This window comes from Syngnathus scovelli, chromosome 8 (assembly GCF_024217435.2).
Source record: "Syngnathus scovelli strain Florida chromosome 8, RoL_Ssco_1.2, whole genome shotgun sequence".
NCBI lineage: Eukaryota > Metazoa > Chordata > Actinopteri > Syngnathiformes > Syngnathidae > Syngnathus > Syngnathus scovelli.
Window position 1 is genome coordinate 11,177,787 of NC_090854.1, and position 27,959 is coordinate 11,205,745.

Below are 27,959 nucleotides of genomic sequence, written 5' to 3' on the forward strand. Positions count from 1 at the left end.
AGGGCCTACCTAAGCTTCTTGGGAACAGAGTAGTCCACCTCTATCACCTTGCCGTACAATTCCACTTTCCCTATGGGAGCAGAAGGCAATGCAGCGTTAGAAAAACAATACAAAGAGGAGTAAAAGTTTGTGCAAAGCAACCGTGGGAATCTTTTCAAAGCACAAGTAAAGCACGTAATATTATGGAAACAGTGTGTGCGTGGGGAATAGGCAGCCATGCTTTGCACTCCCACATCGCGCCCCGCGAACCGAACCAGACTCAACAGTGGGTTCGATTCTGAAGGTAAAGGTGCAAGAGGGTGTGGGAGGGTAAAGAAGAATCCATCTTTCGTGGAGGCGGTTCCGAGTGGCCTGGCGCAGCAGCCCCGGAATTATCGTTTCACCTCGCCTCCCCTCCATCACCCACCCACCCACCGCCTCCCCTTCTCCAGCTACCTGTTTATGGGCTCTTTCCTCCGGACCCCCGCGACCCACCGCCAAGACACCTCGTAAAAACACGGCCAGACGTCCGAGGAACACGGACGTGACAAGTTTTCCGCGCGGGCGTCGCTCGGCTCTCTTCAATAAAATCACGAGAAAAAATAAGTGAAAAATAATTACCCGAAGCATCAAGAGCACCCCATGCGCACGCATTCCAGCGGGGGTGATCACAAAAAAATTGGCGCACTCTATAACGGAATCTTTACGCATATTATGCGTCTTGTGGCACTTGTGTTGTCTTTAAGGGACGACATTAAAGCGCCTGTTTCCCCCCAAAAAGTGTCAGGCAATCGATCATCGATTCAATCAGTCTTGACGCGCGCACCAAACACTCACCAAACGTGGGACATAATCACATACACACAAAACACACGCACACTAATAATTTGTGCATGAGCTCCTGTGACTGACTCGGTGCGTTATTTTTAAAACGTGTCATCTCATCAAAGCATCACTTCTCACTCACCCGAGAGAATCTCGATAGCCTTTACGGCCGCGTTCTGGTCGGGGAAGTCCACAAAGGCATAGCCGGATTTAACGAGGACCTGCTCGGCCGCGGGCAGCTTCCTTTCCCCGAAGAGCTGCTGCAAGTCCTCCACAGTGACCGAAGGACTTAGATTCCCAACATATAGTTTGTTCATGATCTGACAGGAGCAAGGGTGGAGGGGGGTGGACAGAGAAATAAATCCCAAAGATCCTTAAGCGAGGCTGCAAAAAGAAAAAGAAAATAGAAAAAAGGAAAATTAAAAAAGGTGGTGAGGGAGGGGGGAAAAGGCAATAGTTAGACCCCCCTTGGAATAGACTAAGCTATAAGCAAAGCAAGCCCCCCCTTGCAGCAACTCTGGCCCTGGCCAAACTCTTTTTCACGGGGACTCTGGGAGTTACGACACTACTCTGGAGCCAACAAGCACCGCCCCTAAAATAAAAGCGCCCCTCTTTAAAAAAAAAAAAAAAAAAAAAACGATACTTGCTGCATAACGAGGGGTTCCCTGCTGGTTCAGACCCTCGAAAGTGGCATGTACGGTTTCCCGAATTCAGACTTGACTCATAAAATCCTTTACTTTTTATTATTGTCCCAGTAAAAAAAAATATCACAAAATATTTTAATGCTAAAATTCCTTGCCCTGTGTTTCGTAGCTCAACACACGTTTTAGAATTTGTTACTGCAAATGACTTTGTAATATATTTTTAGTAAAAAAAATAGGCGTACATTAAAAAATTAAAAGCAATTTGATTTTTATGACCTATTTTTCTAATTAATTCAAAACATGATACTGTATATCAAACTACATGCATTATCATCCCCAATTCAGATAAAAAGCATTAAAACAAACTGGATCCACAAATCTTAAATAAATATATTGAAATATTTTAAACAATTGGTTGCGAGTCACCATGTTAGTAGCATTATGCAATAAAAACTAAGACATAATTGTTCATTAAAGACTTCATTTTAATCGTGAGCCCCACGTTTTAAAAATGCTCGTCACAATACGTTTCTGGAAAATAATGAATCCACAACTGCATGCAAAAAAGTGATCTATTAAATTATGAATACAAAAAATAAGTCCATGCTCATTTTTAGTTGTGTATTTTGAAAAACCACTCAGTTACCGAGCACCGTTCTAGACACTGCAGGCATTAAATATTCATCCTGAACTTCAACAAACATGTAGTAGTGTGTCACTAAATTATTATGTGGACTTCTTTTGCTCTGACCTGTGGCTGTGATTGAAAGGCTGGCATTGCATGAGTAGCTTCTCGGTGGGTGTGTGCATGTTCACAAGGTGGAGCCTCTCTGTAAAGGGGGAGGGGAAGGGCGGAGGACACACAAGAGGGAAGGGCTGGGACTGAGAAAGTCGTGAGCACTTTCTGTACCACACGCCGAAAGGGGGGTGGGCCTGCACGCCACACCCACTCCGGGGTCCTCTTCACGTGACTTTTCAGCTCGTCTCTTCCCCACCCCCCCTGTGGAACACTGCTGCCATCCTACAGCTGCAGATTGACTGTGGGGGGAAGGAAAAAAAAAAAAAAAAGCCACTCCCCCCCCTCTCCACACACATACATACACACCCTCAGGCCTAACCGAATGAAATGCACTTGCGTGGATTCCAAATGGTTGCAGTCAGATATTATGCGGTGATAAAATCAAATCAATGGCACAATTGTCTAGTATGGGTTATTTACGTCCTACCCTGGTTTACGTTATGGCCAAGTAGGTCAGTGTGTCTTCCAAGATGTAGTCAGCAATATGGACGCCATCTTCTCAGTTGGTGTCAGAAGAGTGAGGGAGGGAATACTGTAATCATAAAAATAAATATTTGTTTTTTGTTTTTAATAAAAAGATAATCAGATAACATTTGGAAATATCTTTTCAAGACATAGTAACATGGCACACCACACAAAAAGGCATTTATATTTTTTTGCGTCAGATGGTTGCATGCATGGCATTTTCATTTTTAAAAATCAAACAGTTCTACCTTAATTTCATTGATTCAAAGTTTATAAATGGACCAAAAATTTCACAATGAATTAGAATCGATATCCCAAGAGCCCTACTCTTCAGGTGGCAACAGCGATAAAAAGTAACTCCAAGAGTCACAGAAGGTAAACATCCTTGGAAATGTTCATGACTTAAGCACCTGTTGCTGTTCAGCTCACATTAGAGAAAGGAGGTTTTGCAAAAAGTTTTGAAAAACAAAAAAACAGCACTCATAATAAAAGTTTAGAGAACGTCAACTCAAATTCACCTGGAAAGGTTATAGTACATTTTATGGTCAGCCTGAATTCCACCCAGAAGTCGAATGTTGCAAACTTTCTGTCGTCGTCTTACGGCTTGGCTTGCTCTCGCTTGGGACCTACAAACATAATTTTTGTTGTGAATGATCTAGACTGGCATTTGTATGTGCCAATGCAACGCCATTCAAATGCAATTTGACATTTACAATTGCAGCCAAACTGCAGACGACACTCAGTAGAAAGAAAAATAATAATGATGTCAAGTCCAACAATCTCATTTTCAATCAATAAATTCCAAAAGGAAAAGGCTGACTAATAAACTAAACTTTAGTCCAAAGCATCAAAAGGTGGAGGGCTACAAAGTACAACAACTGTACAACGTTCTTGTACTAAAATTGAGCTTTTCAAAACAATTTGCATGTAAAGTAATCACAAACTCACCACCATACCAACTGCGATCGTCTTTGTTCAATTTCCTTTTAAAGTGTTTGACTTTGAGAGGTTTTGTTCGGTAATATTGTTTTAAAAGAAGCGGCTACAACGTAAGTGGGTAAAACGCGGCGATGACGTCATATTTTCTTGTACGTGCTTTATTGAACAACAAAAAAGTCATGCTGCTAAAAAAAATATTTGGTGCGCTAACACAAATATGTGATGAAAAACAATATGATATACAGCTGCATCTCACAAAATTACAATAACGTTGTCATAAAGTAGTTAAAAAATCCAAAAGTGAAACTTATTGCACAGCACAACACGGGAAAAGAGTCAAACTTTATTTTAAATTGCTTTCAGGATTTGTTGTCTAATTTTCATCTGTCAATTTGCTATTCTACTCAGTTTATTTATCTTTGTTGCCACCTGAGGGGAAAGACTAAACGCAACATTTAACAAAAATACGTGCCCCTTTCATCGCCGTAACAACTCGACAGGCTATAAATAATGTCTGGATAATGGTGCATGTTTGTTTGCACTCACATTAATAAAGCCTGCTGGTTTCAGCTTGTCAATGTGTTGATGCTTGTGTTAGAGCCTAGATAAGATAGATAGATAAAGAAGGTGCTTCTCCAGCAGCTCAAGCGAGAATGAAGCAGAGGGCTGAGAGCTCCCTCTTCTGTCTTTAGCAGACATAACTAGTCGATCACCAATCACATTTCTCACAGAGGCTAAACTAGCAGATCACAAATGACATCTGAAATGTTCCCGAGATAATGTTTCATATTTCAAACCCGTTCTTGTTTTTAAGAACACACGTTTTAACTTATAGAGCTTTCTAAAATGCCTTTTTAAATTTTCCTTTCACCGAATTATTTTTTTATTCTTGCTTCTTTAACCATATGACCATCTACCACACTTGACACAGGTTGCTGATAGCTGGCTCCCCCATCCTGAGAGTATGCATACCTGAAAATACTAAATTTCACAATTTGACTCGGTGTCTTTTGAGTGAGACTGATTGTACGAATGGATAATAGAAGAATGCGAGCATAGTTAAGAAGCAGGTAGTGCACTATTTTCCCACTAGATGGTGCTAGTTTCATTGTGCATCAGTTTTTTGTACCCCAGAGGAGCGTTCCATCTAACTTGGGGCAAGAAGCAGGGTATTTCATTTCAAGTGAGCCACTTATTCAAGACACTATTTATTATTTGTAGAACTCCATTAAAAATAAAAATATATTATATAGATATAGATTATAATCATATCAAATATTAGAAATAAAATCTAAATGTTCCACGAAAAAAAAAACAGCACTAAACATGGCTACAGTTCAAGATTACATGCCTCATAAAACCACTTTTGTTTCTACATCCCATTTATTATTTTTTGCACATTTGTCGTGGAGAAATGAATCCCGCACCCCCTTCCTCGTAGTCGTGAGGATTTAGGGCCTTTGCATTCATTATATCATTGTAAATGGTGTTCCTTTGACTTTTATATCATTGGGGATAGAGGCAAGCATCTAAATCCGACGATTACCCTGCAAAGATTACAATGTGACTTGGGCAGTTGGCGCACCATAAGCCCCATCTGACCGACGCATGGTTAGACGCCGATTGTAGGCCGTGCAAGGGATGAAAGAGAGCCGCACAAAGAAGCGGACATCCCGGCCAAGTTCGGCTCATGTGAGTCTGCGTTGATTAAAAATGTCAAATGCACTGAAGGGGAGGAAATGTAGCGCAACTGTGGCCTGTAATAACCCCTCAGGGTACAAGGTGCAGTTTAATCTTGAATTGCACGAGCCGCTCAACATCTGGAACAATTTTTCAGATTCCGGGCACTGAGATATCTTAATGTTAAATACTAGCTTTGTACTGAATGTACATCTGAGGCCATATGCGCTTGTAATTTGCACTTGAAATTTTAATGTATGTATACAAAATTAAGCGTTTTATACTGTGCATTTATGAGGGTCCAGATTTTGTTGCGACGCCCTTGTACTATAATCATTATCCACCGTCTGCCATGTTGTATTTAAAAACTCATTTGTATGACTCCAGGTCAGAGTAGTATTTGCAGTCTATGGCCCCATCTGCTTATGCTGGAAATAGAAATTCAACTGGCCAGGAACTCCTTTCATATAAATCACTGATTCCAATCCCACGCCCACTTGGAGGAACATCTGTGGGTGCTGCCACCGTGCGGCCACAGCCACAACCGGAACGGAACAAGAGTGCCTTACTATTTCATATTTCTCGTTTAAAAACGCTACTATTCAATCTTTCTCAACGACTATGTTTGTTGTGTAATCTATCGAACGTGTAGGAAGGCGCATTTCTCCATTTTCTTCTCTTTTTTCCCCCCCTTAGCCGTGGTGGGTTTTTTTTCCACGAGTGGGCAGCTGGCTTCGTGTTTTCCGACTCCTCCCGTGTGATGAAGTTGAGATGGTGCGAGTGAGAGAGGAGCGCGCGCGCGCACACACGCGAGCGCAGTGGAGCCTCCGACAGCTGGATGCCAAGATGGGGAGAGCGGTGGAACGCCAACGTCGGAGCGTTTGAGGGGGAGAACATCCTTTTCTCGTCGTGCTTGACCGGCTTTTTTTATTTTCAAAACGCTTTTTAAATAAAAGCGACCCAGGATTCTTGCTCAACGTCTCGCAATCGAAGCCTCCTCCCGTGCAGGCTTCCTACGTGGACCTCGCCCGCCCACCGCGGTGCTCGATTGCGGTCATGTTGTAGTTTTTTTTCTCCCTAAAAGTGTCCCGTTCTTGATCTTTTTGGGGGTGGCGTGGGGGTGAAGTTCGGGCGATGCTGTTATGGCCGCCTCCAGTGCTGCAAAATGTACGAAGAGTGAGAAGTTGGACGAGGCGCAGAATTTGGCCAAAAGCTGCGCGGGGAGACCAGACTTCCTGCCGTGTGACGGACTCTCCATCTGCGCCACGCACAGCCACGGAAAGTGCTTCAAGCTGCACTGGTGCTGCCACCTGGGATGGTGTCACTGTGAGTTGTTTATGACTTCATGTTGTCTGTGTTCAAAGAACAGCAACCGTTTCCATTCGCGAGGCTTTCACAACCATTATTAAATCTTTCATTTGATGCTGCCTGGGAGCGATTTGTGTACCATGTACATACAATGGTACCTTGACATAAGAGTTTCGTTTGGTCCGTGACCATATCAAATCAAGTTTCCCCTTTGAAATCAATAGTAATCTCATTAATCCGTCCCAGGCCGCGATAACACCAGTAAAAAATGTTTTGTTAAATAAGAAAAACATCACTTAAAATCTAAAGTATTGCACTTTCTAAAAAGCATACAGCAAAAAAACAAATATGAAGCATGTAGACAACCTACATTTTATTTTCCATTTGGCCTCCTTCTGGTGTGCGCGCCTTGGCCACTAGGAGGAAAACACGGAGATTTGATGGGACTGCCAGGAAAACCTCTGTTCCTGTAACCGAATGCTGACTGCTTAGCTCTTAGCCTGTAAGGCTTTTAGCTTAGCGGCCAGTAATGGTGGCAGTGTGAGTTTGAGCTCCAAGTGGGATGAATGGGAGGAAGTCACCAGTTACGTAACCAAAGACCGTTGCAACTAAGTTTCAGTATTATTCCAAATTTTTCCACAGAGGATAAAGAATATATCCTTTTGGGCACCGGTATGTCCGTTTACATGTGTTTTGCTTGCCCGTTTTTGGTGTTCTGCAAAGTGTGTTAGCATCAAGAACTTTCGTAAGGCTAATCTATGTGGTTTGGTTCAATCTAAAATATGTCATTTGCTTTTGTTTTAGGTTTGGTTTTATAGTTAACTCACAAATGGGAGTCGCAATAAACAACTGTAAGCAAGCACTTTTTCTAAGAATCGTTTACTGGCCGACAAACTTCTGCTTGTGAAGTTTGCTGACACCATTGTTATTTGCGGCTCAAAAATCATACAAACGATGTATCATATTACCCCCCCCCCCCCAAAAAAAAAACTTATTAGTCAAGTCATGTGGATGCATGTGGGTTGTAGAAAACAAGGATGTACAAGCATGGATTACTGTAAACAGTGTGCCGTTACTTTAATTGTAGTCCTTTTATGTCTAACAATAACATGAGCAAAATATTAGGAAAGTCAGTAGTATGATGTGAGACAGAAGGACACTCCTGTAATAAACACTGTAGATTGTTAAATTATGGGAACCCGTATAGAAAATAAATATATGGATCTTATTAAATGAATGCCATTTTTGTCCAAGGTAGATCCAATCATAGAGTAGCTTTGATCCATAATGGAATATCTTTGAATGTGGTCATGCAATTATAATTTTTTGTGTGCATGTATGTATGGGCAGAAGTGAAAAGATGCCATCCCAAGCTTTCCCTCACTTCCTCCTATTTCATTATTAATTCCATTTCAGTGTGAATCTTCCTCAAAGGCTTCAGGTTTTACATTACGGTTGAGGCACGATTGGCTCCTGTCAGCTTTCTAGTCATTCGCCCACTGCCAAAATGATTTGTGCACAGTGCAGTTTTATTTCAAATGTGTTCACTTTTTATTTTTTGACAGATTGAGGACAATTTTTTCATTGAAGGATTTCAAAACAACCTTTTCCCACAAGGTGGTAGAACAACATGGGATGTGTTTGCATGCGTGAGAGATTCCAAATGCAAAACGATGCTTTGTGATTGTTTAGAACCAACAGAAACTATTCCGACTATCCTCAGCACTGACTGGTTTCTATCTCACGAGTTCATCTTATGAATAACTAATACTCTAAAAGTATGTCAAACCCAACTGCACCCATTCGAAAAGAATCCCTTGTGAATATTTTCTTCTAGTTTACTGAACAAAATTAGGTCCTGAAGCCATTTTATTTATTTTTTTTATTGCGAAAATATTTTGGAACATGTTGTGACTGTGCCATTTTTGGAGCCTCCCAGTTACAAGTGCTTCTCTCATTTCACTGCAGATTGAGTCAGTTCCACCTACGCCATCGCGCCCCTGCAGACACACGGCTGAATAACGTGTATCAATACGCAGCCCAAAGTAGTCCTTGACAAGGGCGGCTAGTTGTTCTGTTTGAGTCGAGTTTACAGGAGCTATTTTAAGCTTTGCGGCATACTTAAACTCCATTTGACTTGTTTTTAAAGTGCTTAGTGTGAATGAGTCTCACTGTGTGTGCACAGACTCACTTGATAGGGACATGCTGTCCCTCATTTCAAATTTTTTCCTGGCCTAAAGTGTCTAGTACAATGCAAAATTATTCTAAGTCAATGATAGTTTTAAAAATATCATTTGAGGAAATATGGCATTAGAAGTTCAAGCCTCAGTTTTTCCCACACCTGGAAGATGTGCCTTTGCGCAAGCTTCGGGGGTCACGCCATATCTTTAAATGACAGGGTTCAGCGTTCTGTTTAAAGGTCAGCGCTTTTCCTTTGCTCATATAGAAATGTCACGGGTATTTTCACTCCTCTCGTTCCTCAGACACTTTCTCCATTCGCGCCCTGACATTTTGACACCGCCGCACAAATCACCGCGACTGAGTTTCAACTTGACAGGTTGTCCTTCTCCTCGGGCACGTCGTGCTTTATCCCATCTCCGGCTGCTCCGGAAATCCACAGATCAGCCTGGAGCACAATCACTATCCACTCGGTAGCCACGAGTCAGGAGAGCTTAAAGAGTGCACAATGTAATCTTTGGGATTGCGAGCTTTAGGATGTGGCTGCTTTGTGCTTTCAAATCATTTGATCAGGGCGGAAGATTTAAGAGTCCTTTTCCTGTGTTTATCCTAAACCACACCCATAATGAATTATTTCCTCTCAAGTCTGGTTTTTATTTTTTAATTTTTTTTAGGGGGGGTAGATGTTTCCTTGCTCCTCCTTTTTCACGTTAAAATATTCATAGACTGCTAACATGGTGCAGTTCTATTACCACAAACTGCCTCACAGCCATCATTTAATTTTGTCTGGTTTCCTTGTAAACAAAATAAAAAGAACCAACCGTAACATAATGTACCTAATGGATTTCTAAGTGCAATAACGCACTACAGTCGGACTAAACCAGCTTAGACGATTGTATCAGGCAAAACGAGGACACCCGCGGAGAAAAGCAGAGCGGCATACAATACTTTCATGGAGACGTGTAATAATAATACATTACTGGGTGGAAAAAAGACAACTGTCACATCTCGACTGAGTTTTTAGCTCAATCCACCTCAACCCTTTGAATGGGAAAGTTACTGCGTAAAATAAGCTTCGAGCAAAAAAAAAAGGTCAACTTGGATATACTTGACTCAGCACTTGATCAAACACTAAATCCTAAAATGGTCACTGTTTTTAATAACTGCAAGACTTATTCTTCTGTGAAGATACTTTTCGTGTAAACACCAGGGGCCCGTGTCACTTGCTTTGCACGCAGCTGTAGCATTCCACCCACAAAATAAGGGAGCACCAAATCAGATGGAGGTGAACACGACCGTTCAGCAGCTGCTGACAACATCGGTCCGAGCGTCTCATTAGTCATAATTAGCTGTGCTTAGTGTCCCCGCCAATATGTCGAGTCTGATGAGAGATGTCGCTCGCAGCACCAATAAAACCCAACGGATGTGAAGCCTTTTTTTCCCCCTCCACTGGCTGATTACAATCACCAGGCAAGGTAATCACTCATTAAGCTGAAAATCAAAGTCCTAATGAGTAACGATCTTCTCGGTAAGCTCCCTTCATCTCCAATTTTCCTACTTTTGTGAAAGTGAGCAGATCATTTGAAATGCCCAGATGTGTGCTCGATTAGGGTGAACTTGTGTCAATGCGTCATTAATCAAGTCGAGGCTGAGCTGCTTGCAAGTAATAAACGTTTGGATTAAGCTTCATCTAACTCACTATGTGGATATCAGCGTCTTCCAATTATTTGTACTTATTTTGTATTAGTGATTCAAAAAAAAGTTAAATACAAGATGTATTTGATAATCAATTTTTGTTGATTAATCAATTCATTTCAACACCTCGAAAGAAGTCCAAATTTTCAAAATTTGAAGATACAGGGGTTGTTTTACTTTCGCAGACAGCTCAGCTATATGATGTGAGCGGCATTCTGGTGTGTGTAACCCCACATGCAGTCATAAATAAATCCAAAAGGGAGGCTTATTGCATTGATTTTTGCCGTTTCACCACTATGCTGCTCCATCATATAAAGCCTCCGTCACTATAAATGGATCAATACTGCACAGTACAGTCTGTCTGACTAAAGTTGGATTTCAGTGGAATAATATAAAAATATCTATCATTGGCTCAATTTGAAAAGTGCATAGTACATTCCATTATCGGAGTAATCCAGACACTGGAACAAAGCAAAGCAAAGCTCATGTTATTACTTGAAGTCCTGCCTTTGCTTTTCATGCTATTTCAAGTCAAAAACAAAAAAGATTTGCAAATCAGCTGAGCATCAACACCCAAGCAAAAATCGTTCTTTCCCCCCTTTGTTCAAAGTGACAAAGGCCCCTTGTTGTTCCGATTCAGCGTAGGGGGAGTCATGAGACAGGAAACGTTTCACATGAGGTTGCCTGTGACCTTCCCCTTTGCTGAAATTTGAGCCTCCGTGTTCGCTCAGAATGAGAATGAGAATGAGAAGAGGCCAGCGCTTGACTGTGAATCACGACATCGTCCGGTTAAATATTTGGTTCTTCTCACAGAGGCTTTGTCAATACGGGTCCGCTTTGCTAAAGACTTGCTTTTGACTTCAAAGCCAGCCAGTATTGACACGACAGTCTGAGCTCAACACGTTTTATGTCCAACTGCAATTTTTTTTTGTTAGGGTGAGAACAAATGATGACGGTGTGACGCTGTGGGGAGATGAAAGAGTGCTCCTGAGTTAGTCACAGAAAGCTAATTGGTCAACTCTCATGATGGAGCGCTTTCGTCTACACTGAGGGTTCTTATTTGGCTGTAGGGAAATAGCAATCAGTTAAGCAATTGTGTTTTTGTTTTTTTAAATTAAAAAATACATTTAAAATGCAACTTTTATTTGAGATATTTTTGACAATAATTTGGTCAATTGACGGATGGAAAACTAATCGCGTCTGGAAATAAAAAAGGAGCGCACGATGGAAAGAGGGGTTCAGAATAGTCAGAGCTTTTTCCTAAAAAAAAAAATAATCCATTCATTAATTGCTCATTTTCCACAAACTTTTTCAAAATCGCCATCCCGCACAAAATACTGAATACATTTTTGTCGCCTCATACATAAATATGTCAATTATCTTGTGTCCCTTTGTTGCGATATCTTTGTGTTCCCCCTCACTGCCGAGGTTCATTACCTCAGGAACAAGTCACCTCCTTAGCTTGTATGCATCCTGCCTCGTGATTAAATTTTTGTAATGAGGATCTGTAATCTCCCCTTTTCTCATGTGCCCAACGGCCTCATTTACATCTCCTACATCTCCCACAATGCCTTTCATCATCCCTAATTGTGTCGCTTTCAGGCGCTGGCGTTTTAAAATATGATGAAAGGCTCTTGAGGTCGGGCAGTAAGGGTCACGACCTCCCTTCTGCGGTTAACATGGCCGAGTTTCAGCACAAAACACACAGGAAGCGTCGAAGGGTGTAAACCGCACTCTCGCATTTGCGCTATTGTGCGATGTCCCTTGTTGTCTTCGAGATGCACGATAAGCGTGATCCGCAGAGGGCTGGCTCAAAGTGGACCTCTTTACACTTTAGATGAATAGGCTTCAGCGGCAAGATGGAAGCCGTTCTTACAAAGAACACACTTCAAAAACCATGTATGGTAAACATGCTGATTCTGTTTTTCAATCGTATTCATGGTGGACAAAGTTTTGAAATGGTTATTATCTTGGTCTGATTTTCGATATCATAAAAGGCTAGCGTTTCAACAAGGGTGTGTAGACTTTTTATATCCAGCTTTCATAGAGCAGGAGAGGAAGAGATGTACATAAGAGCTTGTCAGCTCGTTCAGTGCGGTCGGTCCTCTCCCGGGAGCCACTTAAACAAAATGCCCGCGCTCCCCCTCCCCCCCGGCTGACGAGCATCACAGTAAGCTCTTCCGTACGTCCGTTCATTTTCTATACCGCTTCCATCTGCAGAGACGCACGCTCGCACCTCGGGCCAATTTCGAGTCTTCAGTGGAGCGAGCGTTGCGCGGCTATACAGTACATCCATAACATTCTGACTGCCTGCACGATATAATGAGATCCAGTTCAAAAGCTGTAGCAAGTATTCCATCTTTACACGTAGCGAGGATTGTGCAGTTTGAATTGAACAATCGCGTTTGTAGATTTGGCTGGCTGTAGCGCCGGGGATTTCGCAATAATAGCGTCGACTACATCATCGAGTTGCTCAGAGCCTTTCGCCTCTCGTGTTTGTTTATAATAAATAACTTGCCAGTTAACCGTCTCGCTAAAGATGACTAATGCCTAACGTCCCGCTCGTCTTTCTCCAGGCAAGTACGTGTACCAGCCCATGACCAACGTGTGCCTGCTGCCCACCACGGCGGTGCCCCCCACCTCCACCGAGTACAGCAGCACCATGGACCTGTCCGTCTCCCTGGCCGAGCGTTTCCTCAAGCTGGCTCCCTGCTTCCGCTCGCCTCCTCATCTGGAGTCGCCTAAATACTGCGTGATCGCCGACCTCTTTGTGGACGATTACGTGGTCAAGCGCATCAACGGGAAGATGTGCTACGTGCAGCGTCCGCTGCCTCCCGCGCCGCCCGAAGCGCCTCGACCCCCCACTCCCCCGACACCTCCGCAGCGACCCACCGTCAAGCCCGCGCCAGCACCGACCCCGGCCCAGCGTACGCAAGGCGAGCGCAAAAAACACGCCTCCCCCTTGGACAAAGTCAAGGGTCCCAAAATGGACCAGTGCTCGTCTCCGTCCAGCTCCGAGGACTCCGGCATCAACGCGCTGGGCCTGCACTGCGTGGAATCCTGCGAGGACGAAAGCGAGCGGGAGGACGACGAGCTGAGCACGGACGGAAACTCAAGTCCCGGAAGCCTGTGGGATCAGGACGACGGCTCCCTGCTCTCTCCCTCCAAGTCGACGATTGAGATCATTGAAAAGATCGAAACAACTGTCTGACACGGTCAAAGGATTTACCTCGGATGAGCCTTGACGCTCAAACGGGAGGCTTTGTCTTGTTTGTTTTCCTCTTCACACCTTCTCGTCACATTCCCCGCATGGAGTGAATTTCCAACACTTTCTACCAAACCGGACACAAAGATGAAGCACAAGCGTGTCAAGCACAAGCACCGTGGATCCGTGATGGAAAACGAGAAGGACAAAAGCAAAGGGAAAGAAAGTACAAAGGAGTTGTGGGACCACACTGAAAAGAGAAAACGATTAGAATGGTAGCTGGATGAAGTCGGATTTTTGAAGCTCCAACTACAAACACAAATTTAATATATTTATATGTTAAAAAAAAAAAAAAAACATCTGGTTGAGGAGATTTGAGTGTGTAGTTCTTCCTCAGGGACACGCGCAAATCTAGGTGCAGGTCAGACTTTTACGCTCCGAATTATCAGACTTCGTTTTTCTATTGACTCACGATTAACATCTTTTTAGTTTGGCAGAACAGAAAATACAGAAAACCTAATTGTGCTCTTAGTTCTATATTTTTTTGTTATACATTTTACTCAGTGTTGGTTTAGAAAAGCTTCTAATATTGACTTTGTGTCATAATTTCAAAACTTTATTCTATTTTCTTTCCAGTGTGGTCCCCATGCTCATGAGACATTGGAACTTTTCCTTGATGAAAATGAGAAAGTCGTCAGGTGTCCTTCCTCGTTCTCTAACCAAAGCTTTGGCTTGATTCCACCCTCACAAAAGGTGAAAAATATTCTAAAGGACAAGGCTGAACCTTTTAAGCTGCGTTTGTGTGCACTTTACCGACGCCGACCCACGAACAACCGTTTAGCCAGAGAGGTCCGTGTTCGACAATCAAGGATTTTACACACAAGCACATTCCTACGCCGTGCCTGCTAGCGAGGACCAAGGATGTTCTCCTCAAAGACTCCCACCACCACCTTCAGTCCAGTTCAACTTGCTCACTTCGCAAATTCAGGCTTTAATCTAAACAGGACTTTTTATGACCTCCATTAGCTACAAAGAAATGAAGCGGCGCTGACTTGTCTCAGCGGGACTGGAGGGGAGCACTTCTTCATACATTTAGAAAGTTTTATTAGAATTGAACATTGTCATTTGCTTTATGAGCTTTGGAGCGAAACTGTATTGTGAGGATTGTGGTCACGTCATCCGGGCGAAGCTAGGCTAGGCTAGGCTAGGCTAGGCTAGTGCTGACGTTACTTTGTGCTGTGGAGCCGTGCAAATGTCAATGGGTGGACATTTTAAAAGAGATGAATATGATTCTAAATATGTTTATGTGATGCATAGAATGTTAGAGTTCAATATATAACAAACAGCCCTTATTCGTAAAATAAAGACAATTGGTAAAAAGTAAAAAGATACCAAAAAAAGGTCAGATCGACCAGTCATTTGAAAGATTTTTTTTTTTAAATGGTGGTGTTCAAAAATATCAACTTGCATGTCTACATTTACCTGACCAAAAAAATAAATAAAAAATCACTTAACATACACTTTGTTTTAGTCACAATGCTAAAGGGGCAAGCAAAGGTAACATTCACGTAAATTGGGTTTCTACCAGTGTCACAGTTGAATGTAGTTTTATGTTCTTATATTATTTTCTTATCAATAAATACTGACAAAACTACTTTTTTTCCTTCCCTTTTGTCATCGATAGATTTGCATTAAGAAAGACAAATTCATTGCACGTGAAAGTGACAAGCTGCCGCGTCCGCCATGTCATGAGACCGTTCTCCCCTTGACAGGGCTGCATTGATTTTCTCTTTTTAGCCTCGCCCTCCTGCAAAGCGTATCGATTTTCTGTTTTCGGCAAGTGAAACGTTGCGGAATAAGATGGAATGTAATGATCATTTGTTTCTGGAAAAAGGTAGAGGCATTTTCATGAAGATAAAGATTGGTGGGGAATCAACTGCTGATGCAGATGACATCCTTTCAATACTATTTGTTCGCTGACACTGATGCAACTTCCATCCATCCATTTTCTGAACCGCTTAGTCCCCACGGGGGTCGCGGGCGTGCTGGAGCCTATCCCAGCCGTCATCGGGCAGTAGGCGGGGGACACCCTGAACCGGTTGCCAGCCAATCGCAGGGCACACAGAGACAAACGACCATTCGCACTCGCACTCACACCTAGGGACAATTTGGAGTGATCAATCGGCCTACCAAGCATGTTTTTGGAATGTGGGAGGAAACCGGAGTGCCCGGAGAAAACCCATGCGGGGCCGGGGAGAACATACAAACTCCACACAGGGAGGGCCGGAGCTGGAATCGAAACCGCACCCTCCTAACTGTGAGGCGGACGTGCTACCCAGTGCGCCACCGAGCCGCCACTGATGCAACTTGTATCTAATATTTTTTTAAAACACAAAAGTCCACATTGAGATCTGTAATATTTGGAATAATTTGTTCATGAGCCCCGAACGACCACAGCGAGGAAGAGAGGAGATGAAGGCCAGTTAGGTAGTGCATAATGATGCAAACTCATGTAAGGACGAGGACGAACGAGGCAATTTTGCAGCGCTGCACTTTCTGGGAGTGTCAACTCTTTAATTTCTATCTTCAAACGTGAGCGAGCGATCAAAGGACGCTTTTACTGTCACAGAGTGATTCCACTAGCAGACACCTTGAGCGAGGAAATGGTTTTGAAAATGGTTCTTCAATTTCAAGGACTGTGCCACATTGGCCCAACATGACTCGCAAGGAGGCTGTTTTGAAGTATACTTGTGGTACGTAAAAGAATCACCACGGTTGTACTTCATTTTAAAGTTTACAAGAAATAAATACAAATTATTATTCATTTTAATAATATCACAAAATCATATGATCTCTATTCTTATTATTTTCACAAATGTCATGGATTGGCTGTGGAATTGGCCTGAAATACACCAGATGGTCTCATAATCATAAAAATTTTAATTATAATTATTAAAACATTGTTGTGACTCATGTGATGCGTGCAGGTGTGCAGGATGCAGCCCACCCGCGAGCACTTGACAAGCATTTGGCCGGAGTTTGTTCTGTTCTCTCTGCCCACCTCCTCCCCGGCTGGGGAGGGGGTTAGGTGGCTCGAAAGCGGTTAGCGGCTGGCTGGATTCTCGGGGACCAGTTCGGGATGGGGGAGCTGCGGCTCGGCCCCCTTGAGGACACTGCCAGGACAATCGAGGACACCTCCGACATCCATTTTTTTTCATTGATTTTCATATCATGTATTACTTGTGTACTCTCTGCATCCATTATAACCTGGTGATCCTGAAAGGGGGATCCTTCCATCTGTGGTCCCTTCTCAAGGTTTCTCATTTTCCCCTGGTAGGGGTTTTTTGAGTTTTTCCTTGCCCTTTTGGGAGCTTATGATCAGGGGATGCGTTGAGAATAATTGTCAATTTTGGCTATGTGAAGCCCTTTGAGACTGTTTGTGATTTAGGGCTATACAAATAAACTTGACTTGACTTGACTTGACATCCAGTGAGTGGGCGAGATGAGAGCGTGACGATAGCATGATAAGCTAGCTAAACAGCAAGTGTCATTGGGAGTGCAGCGCCTCGTTCCCTGCATGTCAATTATTCATTAGCTCTGCAATGTCTGACCCAAAATAGAGAGGAGATTCTGGGTACAGATCCACATTCCCTTTAACTTCCCTTCCATGTGCGTGCGTGGTCATTTCAAAAGTCGGTTTCTACAAATCTAGAAAATGCATCATCATTATCCACATATCTGACATTTTGTAGGCGAGCAAACTATTTTTTTTTTCCCAACACATGACGTGCGGTCATGGTGTTCCCGCTGATGAATTGTCATTTTCCGGCTTGACTGATGACAGGGGTAAGCGTCACCGGGGAGGTCACAAAGAGACATCAGTTGTCGCTCATTTGCATTTGAACTTGCGTGATCCGCTCTTGCTAAAGGGGCCCACATGTCGCAAAGGTTACTTTTGAATAATTTACAATGTTATTTGAGATTTCCCTAAAGATACCCTCCTTTAGTCTTTTCATTTCCCTGCAGCTCAAAAGTTAAAATTGTAGTCCAAGCGTTTGAAATAAAGTGATTTTTAGACTCTGAGCTTCATTAGCTAGTTTGCTTTTCAGCCGACTTCGCAAGTGCATCAATTGTTCTTTGCCATTACCATTAGTTCACAAATCCACTAAAGCAAGTTACAATCACAAGGGAATTAAACTCTTCTCTGTTTACATGCAAGCGCCTCCCAGAAGAGACCGACGGTACTAGATGAAGGAGAAATGAAACCTTTGCAATAAGACTTTGTTCACATTCGTGCTAGCCTTCAACATGTCCGCCACAAGGCAAAATGCAAAGCGGTTTCCAAGCCCTAGCCTGCTCTCAGACCTCAAAATACGGATGACGTCGGTAGATTGCTATATTTATGCAGTCTGTTCAAGGTTTACCAGAAAATAAACAAATACTTATCGGAACCAAGTCTCTTCAAATTGACTTCAACGTTACAAAAGGGTACAAGTGGGAAACAAATTCCTGAGACGACACCGACAATAAATCTGCTCTTTCATACTGCAATTCAGCAAATCTGTTCATTGCGTTGTTTGTTTTGCGTTATCTTCAACAGCGCTGCCAAGAAATAGAGGAGCTGGACACAGGTGGGTTCAAGCAGACGGAAAATATAAGAAAACCATCAGAATGTAAGCAAGTCTAAATCAAAAAACTGCTTCTGTCAGTCATGAAAAATAAAAAAATAAAACATTCCAAGGGAATTGGTGCATTATGAGCTGTTTGCTATGATGGCACCCCGGGGTGAGCTTTGTGTTGCCATTCACGTTTCAAGAGCTTGAGGAGAAATACCCTGAAAAGCACATCACTCCAACTGCGGAGCAGTAAAGTGGAAATCTGAACATCCCCGTAAAGCCTTTTATAGTCAAACACCATCATTCATTCATTGACACAGGTCTGCTTTCAAATTCGTACAGTTTCAAAACCATTTTAGGAAAAATAATTGGAATTTAAATAATCATGAAGACTATTAACTTCCTCAGCATTTGAAAGCAAGCCATGTTTCATCTATTTGCTAAAGAAATCGGCAACAATATTCCCGCAGCGAGTCTGCTGGGAGGAGGCACGTTTAATTAAACCGGTAAATTGGACACCTGACCGTACTGAAGTGCATCTGCATGGGTGAGCTCACCGTGAACCATAAAACCGGTCTGTGGCTAGATCAGCGAGATCAAGCCATGCATTTAAGAGAAAAAACAACATGGGGCTTTTATGTCGAAGCAGATGGTAGGGAAACAGTTTGCAGTACCTCAGATATTGTCTCCAAAATAACTAAAATAATATTTTCCCACACATGGAATTATTCTTTGGGACATTTCACATTTTACACTGTGCAACATCTCTGCAACTTACAATACGGTTGTGTCGTGATATTAAACACGGGAACCCAACCAGGTGGAATTTAGGAATGTGTCAATTAAAATGCACAAATCCATACAGAAAGAAATGAGTGATGAACATAGCTCATCTGCAGTGTGTGTGTGCGTGTGCCACGGAGGACACGTTTGATTAAACTTGTATAACACGGACCTGCTGGCTGCACCAGATGAGGAGCAGCAGATGTGATTTTCCATCTCTAGTTTTCCAGGTTTGTGAGTGCCTAACTGTACTGTAGTCATGTACTCAGTCGCCACATGAAAATACCCAATCCCCCCTCTTCCATCCCATCCACTGCGCCAGGGCCTCCTCTATAACAACATTAGCATGTAAATGACAGCTAAGCCCTTTGGCCAGCGGGAGCTGATTGGCTGCACCAGACCTCCAGTTTCTTGGTGCATTAGGATTATTTTTCTTCTCTGTTGAGCGATTATGCACGGGGGGAGGTCACACCGGCGAGGAAATAATAATAAAACCTGATGAATATTTTTTTCTTACTGTTTCTCAAAGTTGGTATTGCTTGGTATGGAGGTAGCTAAATAGGTCGGTCGACTGTACTGAAGCGACGCAGCAAGTGTATCAGCAGGAATGAGAGTCTTGACTCGTGCTAGGGTAAGTTCCCGGCAGTGCTGGCTGCTTCTCGGAGGATACGTTGAATAATTGAAGGGAGAGCAGTGTTCTCCTCTCAGGTCCCCAAAGCTCAGGCATGGGGCTCCACTGATGGACACAACACGGCGCAACAGATGCGCCGGTCACGGCCTGAGCACGCCGCCACCGTCTGCTTCTGCCTGCCTCAGAGACTTCACATGAACGGCAAAATGTGCCAAAGCCGAGGAGCAACAAAGGTGGCCTGTCTCACAGCGCCACAAAGAACAGAAGATGTTGAAAGGAATTTGTAATTTCACGGCAGGCATCGAACGGCCTTGAGGCCACTGATATTTCCTGCACTGCTCTTGCCCCACTTTAGTCTGGAAGAGCCCTGTAAAATATTACTGTACAAGTTATTGGAGCCATTCTTCATAATATACTTCTGTAGACTAAGCCACTACAATCATTTTAGTTATTTATAGATCTAAACGTGAAATGTTGCCAAATCATCCATTATGCAGTAACGATCGACTTATTTTTACAGTCGGGATATAAAAGTGTGTTCAGAGGTGAAATGAATGCAGCAATAATTGTAACGCACACGCCGTCTTCAATGAGCGTGTCAATGATGCCAGCTGTCGCTTCTTTCTCACTCTCCGGCAGTCTCTCCTGATAACACTCTGGATGGGGTGAGTCTATAAGTTGAGTAACCAAAGTGAACTTGAGATGTACTTTTATGTCAGGAGGCTCCGAGGGATGAGTCATTGCACGAAAAGTGAGGATGAAAGAAATCAGCACCTTCAAAGACTCTACTATGAAATAAAGAAGATGAAAATGTGTCATGATGAAAACGATAAAAAAAGAAAGCAATTCCTGCGCCCAAGGACAGCTCGTTCCCATGGCTGGAGCGACAAATTCTTGATACGGACACCTGAGCTGGAATGGTACGCTTGTTGGAAAACTTTCCCAACTAGGCTTGCCACTGTGACTCATTTTCATGATGTAAGCATCTGAAAGCATCATGATGAAGTAGGCGGTTACATGATTGGGGAAAAGTCCAAATATGAAAATGAATATTCTAAATAATACAAGACTGAAGTTGTAATATGTGAAAATGAAGAAGGAATTATAAGAATAGTTTTTCAACAATAAAGTCTAAATGCTAATAAAAGAAGTCACAGTGTACCATATGAAAAAAAAGAAGTTTTTATGATTCTAGAGTTTTTTTTTCCTCTGAGAATGAAGTCCTAATGCTACTTTTGTTATTTTCATAAATAGGAAATGTAGAATTATGAGGGACACTTTTGATTCTAGTAAAAGAAAATTTTATGAGAATCAAGTTGTAAAACTGAGTGGGAAAAATTAACATGAGTGATAGATAGCCTTATTATTAAGAGGATGAAGTTGTGACAAAAATCATATATGTGTGTTTGTACCTTTTTAGCGGATAGTGAAGTTATTGGTGTTGTTTGTATTTGAAAGTCACACTTCATGGTGGACAGCCACTCTATTTGTTTACAAGGCATTTTAAAAGTGAATTAGCCATAACATGACCCCATCTCTAGCGTACAGCCGACAGTCTGCCTTGTTGCTGCACATTTGAAAGATTTAATGGTAAAAATGTGTTTCGCACACAACATCAAGCATCTGTTGTTGGTTTACAAGCAAACTAGCCGAAGTTCCGTCACGGCACGTGCAATGAAGCATGATGGAGCCGATAGGAGCTTCTATCAAAGCCGCATAGGCGCTACAGATGACGGGAGTGATTAAAGTGGCTAATGGAGTGTGAGAATAAACGCTCGCTTGCAATTTCACCATTCAGACGCGATTGCCACAGACAGTCACATCACGGGCCCTGCTCAAAGATATAAATGGCATGCTTTGACTGAATCTTTGACATTCTTTTTGTGTTGTGCTTTTAAAAGGAAGGGATAGTCAGTTTAAGCGTTTAATGAGACTGTGTGTGGGTGTGGGTGTGCACGTGTACTGTAGCTAACAAGATGAGCCTCCATTGAAAATGCTGTGTAATGTGATTTGCGTGAGAAAGACGAGGGGAAAAAGAGGACAGTGCAAATGGCATCCATTTTCCATTTGTATTGCCAAACAAGCACAACGGAAAGAAATTGTATAAGTTAAGCATCTACAACACAGAGGAAGTTAGGGCAACATTGGATGATAATGGTTTTTACGAGGACACACAACTGAAAATAAAGTCCTAATTTAGAGGGGGAAAAAAGGAATCTTAAGAGAAAAGAACATTATGCCAACTGCGATTGGCTAATGAGTGGAAAGAGGCGGGACTTGGGTGTTATTGCGCCAAGAGTGCCCAAGGAGCGAAATAGCCTCGTAATAATGAGTCTGACTCAGTTTGGGAGGAAATTGTAATAAATATAATCCAAAAGTACTAAAATAAACTAAAGCGCAGTGTGCCCATTGCAAAGTACAACTGCCTAGAGTTATACTTCTACAATAAAGTAAACTTCATTAGCTAATTTAATATAGCCTGCCAGTGCTAGTTAGGATGAATTGTAATCCCTCACTAGAATAAAGATAAATGCAGCCACGCTAACGGTATTTTCAGCAAATCACTGAGGACACAAGACTAAACACCACTGGTCCAAGTACGGATCCCTGCGGGACACCATAAGTCTAATCCAGTCTATTAATTACCTAAAAAACGTCCATGTATGATTCATGATGATTTTAGGTGGATATTTTTCCAATTCGAATTATTTCACCCTTCAGACGGGCAAAAAAACATGGCGGCACCTTTGTGGAAAGAGAAGCTGAAGTTGGCAGCTACAACAACACCGGAAAGCAGAGGAACAACAGGAAAGACAGACAACTCGGCTAGCTTTGTTCCCCACAGCTTCACACGTAAATGAGAGCCACGGGGAAGAAGAGGAGGCCGACGTGCAGCAAAAGTCCTGCCAGACAGCGGCTGAGCGGGGCGGGCGTACGCAAGGTGCTCCGGCACAGAAATTGGCCACGAGGGAGCACATGTTCCCGCACGGTGTAGACTCTTCTCTCTAATAGTCGCTGCTGGCATTGTGCTCCGGCGTACTGTGACAATCTCTTGTCTGTGCACGCATCTTTATTCATGTGGCTGCTCTTATGTGCAGCACAGCGGATTTGGTTGAATAAGCTTTCTCTGCTCATCATATGTGATTGCTCCTCTCAGGGTCATGCTGTCATGCAATGACAATGGTGGCAATTATCTTCAACGTGCTCAACCTCGTGTATTATATATTCACGTACAACCGTCGCTATAAAAAACATGCAAAGCTATCTGGCAGTTGCCCTCCTTGTTAAATACGACTTAACATGTTGCCGAGTTTTTTTTTCACTGCCCTCACCCAAACCTGATTTCCTCCAGACATGTTCAATCAAGAATCTGTCAGAAGTCGGCCAAAAGATCTGCCAAAGCGTCAACAAAACGCTGTGATCCAAAGAAGTTCAATGAAGACCGCAGTTAAGTGTCACATAGAGTTGCAGGATGTCTGTGTAATATCTGAAATATAATATTTCCCATAGCCACAGCTACTAAACGCATGCAAATCTTTGGGCCAAACACACATTGCGCAACACGCGTGTGTGAATATTTGTGGTGGCACGCCTGAGCACGTCACTGCTTAAAGTGTATCCTTCACACTTATTAGTCACACGCTGAATTTGATTCAACAGAAGGGAATTGAATTAAACATACTTCCGACTGCGGCGGTAATCTGAAAGGTGGAGGATACAACAGTTTAAATGAATCATCGACACTCATTAACAGCTTTTTTTAAAATGAACAATGACATACTACACGTTGCGTATTCCTTCCGATTTATTTAAAAACTCCAGTCCGTTTGCATCTTGGTGCGGGTGCCCAATCAATTCAGCCAACCTAACATGCATGTTTTTTAACCCGAAAGGGAAAGCCACACAAGTATGGGAATTCCAAAACAGACGTAATAGCACAAATATTTCTCCATATTGCACAGGCATTGTTGAGGCAGCTTCACATTCTGTGTTGGCAGCCAATTACGCTGGCTTAAAGTGGCAGCCAGACCACCTCTTTCCTTCCATGTCCATTGTTCCCAGGCAGCCAATTATAGAGATTTTTAACTGAAGCTTTTGGTCATCGGGGGCGAACAGATCCCTCTATGCGATAAAAGGCCTCAGCGGCGGTCGGTCACACGCCGACATGTAGGTGACGGCCCGGGAACTCGGCTTCACTACGGTGATCGTGCGGGCTTAGTCAAATGAGGTCTTTACTATAGCCAACCTATTTGTCAGCCAGTTAACATCCTAGAAACTCGGCACACCAGCGCACAGGCAGCCTCCTGAGAATTGACACGCATGATATTCGCAGGCTCAAAAAAAGAAAAAGAGAAAGCAAGAGAGAGAGAGCTTGCTACGGGCGGTATATTTAGACTGAGGCTTGCGTAATGTGCTTTTAACACAACACAGAGTGGATGAATTTTTAATGCCGGGGCAGGGAGGGGGGGGGGGAACATGAATAATGTTAAGTATTTAATCTGTTGCTCAGGGAACAGGCTGAGATGTGACATCAACCTGTGACGTGCAGCGGCGATGTAGAGACAGGAAGTAAGGAGGCTGAGGGACAAAAGATACGTCTAGGGTTGGAGAGTTTCTGCTTAAGTGTTTTTTTTAAAGTGGACAGATGAGCATGGAAGGAAACGAGGAAGCATCTTGGATGTACCTAATATTTTGCCCAATATATTGTTGTTTGTGCATGTTTCAGATTTTTTTTTTGTGTGGATTTCCGGGCCGCATGCATTTGTCACACCCCCGAGATAGCTTGGACTGTGCATGAATGAATAGACAGGAATAACAAGAACACAAGGAAACCTCGCTGGCACTGTGCCTGCGGATGCTCATAATGCAGAGACAAGAACAAACAGCGCATGTCTGACACATTGTTTGTCTCGGGCCAACAAGGAAACATTGTTAGTCGTGCTGTCTCAAAATTGCTTTCTCTCGTCTTCTTTTTGTTCTTCGGCATTGAAAACTAACAAAAGGATTGGTCCCTGTAGAAGACGGCGAATAATATGAAAGACGCTATTTGCATACTTGACATGAATGCATTGGAGGCCAGAGCGGGAGAAAAAAAATAAGGTGAAGTGACATTTGAGTGTGGTGTGCTTTAATTAAAAAAAGCACACCTCTGCTTTTGAAGACAAACACAAAAAAAACACCTCTTTTCAGTCATCTGAGGAGGCCTTGTCTTTAAAAGCCACCTTGGTGAATCCCAGCGGGGGCTGCATGACTCATGACATGGTTTTCCTCTCAGCTACGCTCGCTTCCTTTTAGACACACGAGTGAGAAGAGGACATCGCAAAACACCAAGGGTGGGTACGCGTCACCAAAAGTGGCTGCGAAGTGGAGACTATTTTTGGGCCGACGGCAGACTTAAGCGACAGATGGATGTTGGAGAGCCCTCTTTTGGGTCTTCTTACAAGGATTTACGACGGCGGACGCGTTAGGGGGTCGAGGATTGAATCGAACACTCAGGGTGGACGCTGCTGCTGCTTAATCCCACATATATGCCATTAAAAAAAAAAAAGACCACTCATCTAAATTTATCACCACCCACAGCATTAGGTATTGTTATCATGAAATGCAAGCTACTTATCTTTCCATCTTTTATTTCCTTTATTATTGTTTTGCCTTTACTAAACTTAATGAGTCATACCCTTGTGACTCGACCTCGTGTGTGTGTCTCCCATCTACATTTGAAGTGACGGCACCACGAAGTGTTCATGTGTGTTCGAGGCAGCCCTCGGCCCTCCCCTGGCTAAGACGCACCTCTTTCTCCAGGCTTCCCTATCTGCCAGGTGGAGGCAAGCTAATGAGGACGTTATGGGATCAGTGTTTTCCGCCTCACATGAGCCTCACTGCCAACCCTGTTGAGATGACCTTTCTCCAGCTGCGGAGATAAACGAGCCACAAATAGTGCAGGCGCTGTAGAACGGAGGTCACAGAGATCGGATGCGGTTCCCCGATAAATGAATGAGCGACCGTACAGATTACATTGTGCTCTGTGAGACTGTAAGGTCATGTCACGTGCAATACATCGAGACAGATGGCGGTGGAATGCATGTGGCCTGGTAAAGTCACATCTGCTCAAGTTGTTCAGTTTTTTATGCACACGCGCACACACACAGTCAATCCATTCACACATAATGTATACATACACACACACACACTACAAAGTAAATATGTGTCAGTTGATGCACAAACACTACATAGTGTTTTGTCAAATCTCCAAAACAATGCCTCAGTCATTATCGAGTGCGAGGTTAGCACTAATGTTTCCAGGTTACGGAAAAGCATCATACTGAAGGCTATAATTGTTTATAATCATGATGCTGTCCTTTCAAAACAAATCAATGCTGCTGTCAATGCCTTCCGAGTGATGATAATGATGATGATGGGTTTGGATTTTTGTGGCTTCATCAGACTGGACACTTGCACTTAACTGAGATGACAAACTAGCCAAAATAGAAACCTTCTGAGGTGTACCTATAAAAATATTCAGTGAAAACTGGGGGAATTTCTATTTTTATTAGTACAGAACTACAATTTCAAAAATGTGCTTGACAAGTCGACTCTTGCCGCAAAAAGCCTAATTTCAGTAACCTTGAGCAAATGGGCCGTTTCGCTGATATGAACACATAAACACAATAATTAGAAAATAAGAAGTTTCTATAAGCTGCGAATGGTTTTAATATGCAGTTGTTGTCTCCAAAACACGAGCAATCTGTCAGTGTCACAGGCTTATGCGGTCCATTAGTATGCACAATGAGGTGCACTTCATTGTCACACAATAAGAGCTCATTAACTTCAAGCACTGGCATTATGCTGATGCTAATGGCGCTATTTGTCTGTTAGTGATGGCCACTAGGGCTGTAAAACATAACACGCTGTCCCCTTCCACCATGTTGTCGTTTGCTTGGGCAGTGAGGCGCGATGTTATCCGTTGGACATCAATTTACAAAATGGCTCCAAGCTCGCTTGTTCGGAGACAGCGGCAACATGCTTTGATGGGAGACGTCGCCTCCAGAAGATGACATCCTCATGTCCAGACATGCTAATTGGGATTTGTGGGCGTAAACGATTGTACTTGGAACAAAGTCAACATTTCCGATCTTAGGTGGGAAGGAAGTCATTTTCTTCTTTTTTTTTTTCTTGACAGCTATAGGCTCCTGGAAAAAAAGAAACTTTTTTTCCCCCACACTAAGGTCACGCTGCTTACGTGTAACTTATGCATTGAACAGCACATCAAGAGCCACCTTTTAAATGTATGGAAGCACACAACTATTTAATTTTGGGTTGGAACAGCTACCTTTTGAATAACCTCATCTTAATTTACAGACAAATACAAACCTTTGAAAACACAACGTCCTTGGCCGAGGTAAAAAAAAACAAAAACAGTTTTTCCACCCACTTTAGTTAATGACAATTGATTATCTTTCCAGGCAGAGAAAAGCAAGACATCTGCAGCACTGTGGTTTGAGCCTTGTACTGAAGAGGACGTCAATTCACTAAGCAGCCTCTGAGCAGATTACTGCTTTTATATTTCAGCTCCTCTCGATGTCCAATGCACACAAACTCGCCGACACGTGCCATTAATGTCAGAGCCATTCCACACATGGTGTACTTCCTGCGTCCCTGCAGGACGGACCAGGCATCCACAAGTGCTTAGTTTCCAGCTGTCGACTCCAACGCTAATTGAAAGCCCAGATGGCAAGCGGCCTCATTACTCGCCTCCGCAGTGCGGACTAACATTTATGCTATCTTTCATATTTGTGTGACTCATTAACAGGAGGCGGGGTCCAGCAGGGGCAACTTTGAATTTTCCATAAACGCACGGCCAAAGCTGCACGCCGATCAGGTGGTAACCCCGAAGCATTCATTAGCGCTGCTTGGGTATGGAATTGCTAAAGCAACAAAATGAACATGTAGTGCTGACTGGTTCTCTGACTTCTACATATTTCCAAATCACAGCAGTTCTTGTTTTGATACAGCTACTGCTTGAGCTTGACGTGAGCATAAATTTGAGAGACAAGCACTGCACGGTAACTAAACTATTCACAATCAATAGCAGTTTGTCAGATAGAGAGCTGTTCATAAAAAATGAGGCTTCAACTGTTTGTTGCCACACTTCTTGGTGAACTTTACAATCAAACTTAACATAAAGCAAAGTGATTTTTTAAAACAAGCACAC

General features: G+C 42.9%; 2 protein-coding genes across 6 annotated transcripts in view; one reads left to right on the top strand and one right to left on the bottom strand.

Moving 5' to 3' along the window:
* The window catches only part of igf2bp2a (insulin-like growth factor 2 mRNA binding protein 2a), a 41,625-nt gene extending 37,297 nt beyond the window's left edge, over positions 1–4,328 (bottom strand). The window contains exons 1-6 of one of the 5 annotated variants that reach the window (XM_049727393.2): positions 4,198–4,328; positions 3,231–3,338; positions 2,675–2,779; positions 2,200–2,278; positions 947–1,188; positions 10–70 (exon numbers count right to left, since the gene is read on the bottom strand). In XM_049727393.2, coding sequence (XP_049583350.1) covers positions 10–70; positions 947–1,121 — 236 coding nt within the window. In that variant the 5' untranslated portion in view covers positions 1,122–1,188; positions 2,200–2,278; positions 2,675–2,779; positions 3,231–3,338; positions 4,198–4,328. Of the gene's footprint in view, positions 1–9; positions 71–946; positions 1,365–2,199; positions 2,780–3,122; positions 3,145–3,230; positions 3,339–3,660; positions 3,678–4,197 lie in introns of those variants that run through there. The other 4 variants (XM_049727390.2, XM_049727391.2, XM_049727392.2 and 1 more) reach the window with 4 other exon arrangements.
* Positions 4,329–5,838: 1,510 nt separating this feature from the next.
* Positions 5,839–15,371, top strand: zgc:162707 (UPF0524 protein C3orf70 homolog B). The gene is made up of 2 exons (XM_049727413.2): positions 5,839–6,657; positions 13,089–15,371. Exons 1-2 carry the CDS (start codon positions 6,474–6,476, stop codon positions 13,721–13,723), a joined length of 819 nt encoding a protein of 272 aa, XP_049583370.1. The 5' UTR covers positions 5,839–6,473; the 3' UTR covers positions 13,724–15,371.
* The last annotated feature ends 12,588 nt before the right edge of the window (positions 15,372–27,959 follow it).

Coding starts and splice junctions, on each gene's coding strand:
- zgc:162707 (XM_049727413.2), top strand. CDS start 6,474: ATGGCCGCCTCCAGTGCTGCAAAATGTACGAAGAGTGAGAAGTTGGAC. Junction 6,658..13,088: donor CCACCTGGGATGGTGTCACT/GTGAGTTGTTTA, acceptor GTCTTTCTCCAG/GCAAGTACGTGTACCAGCCC.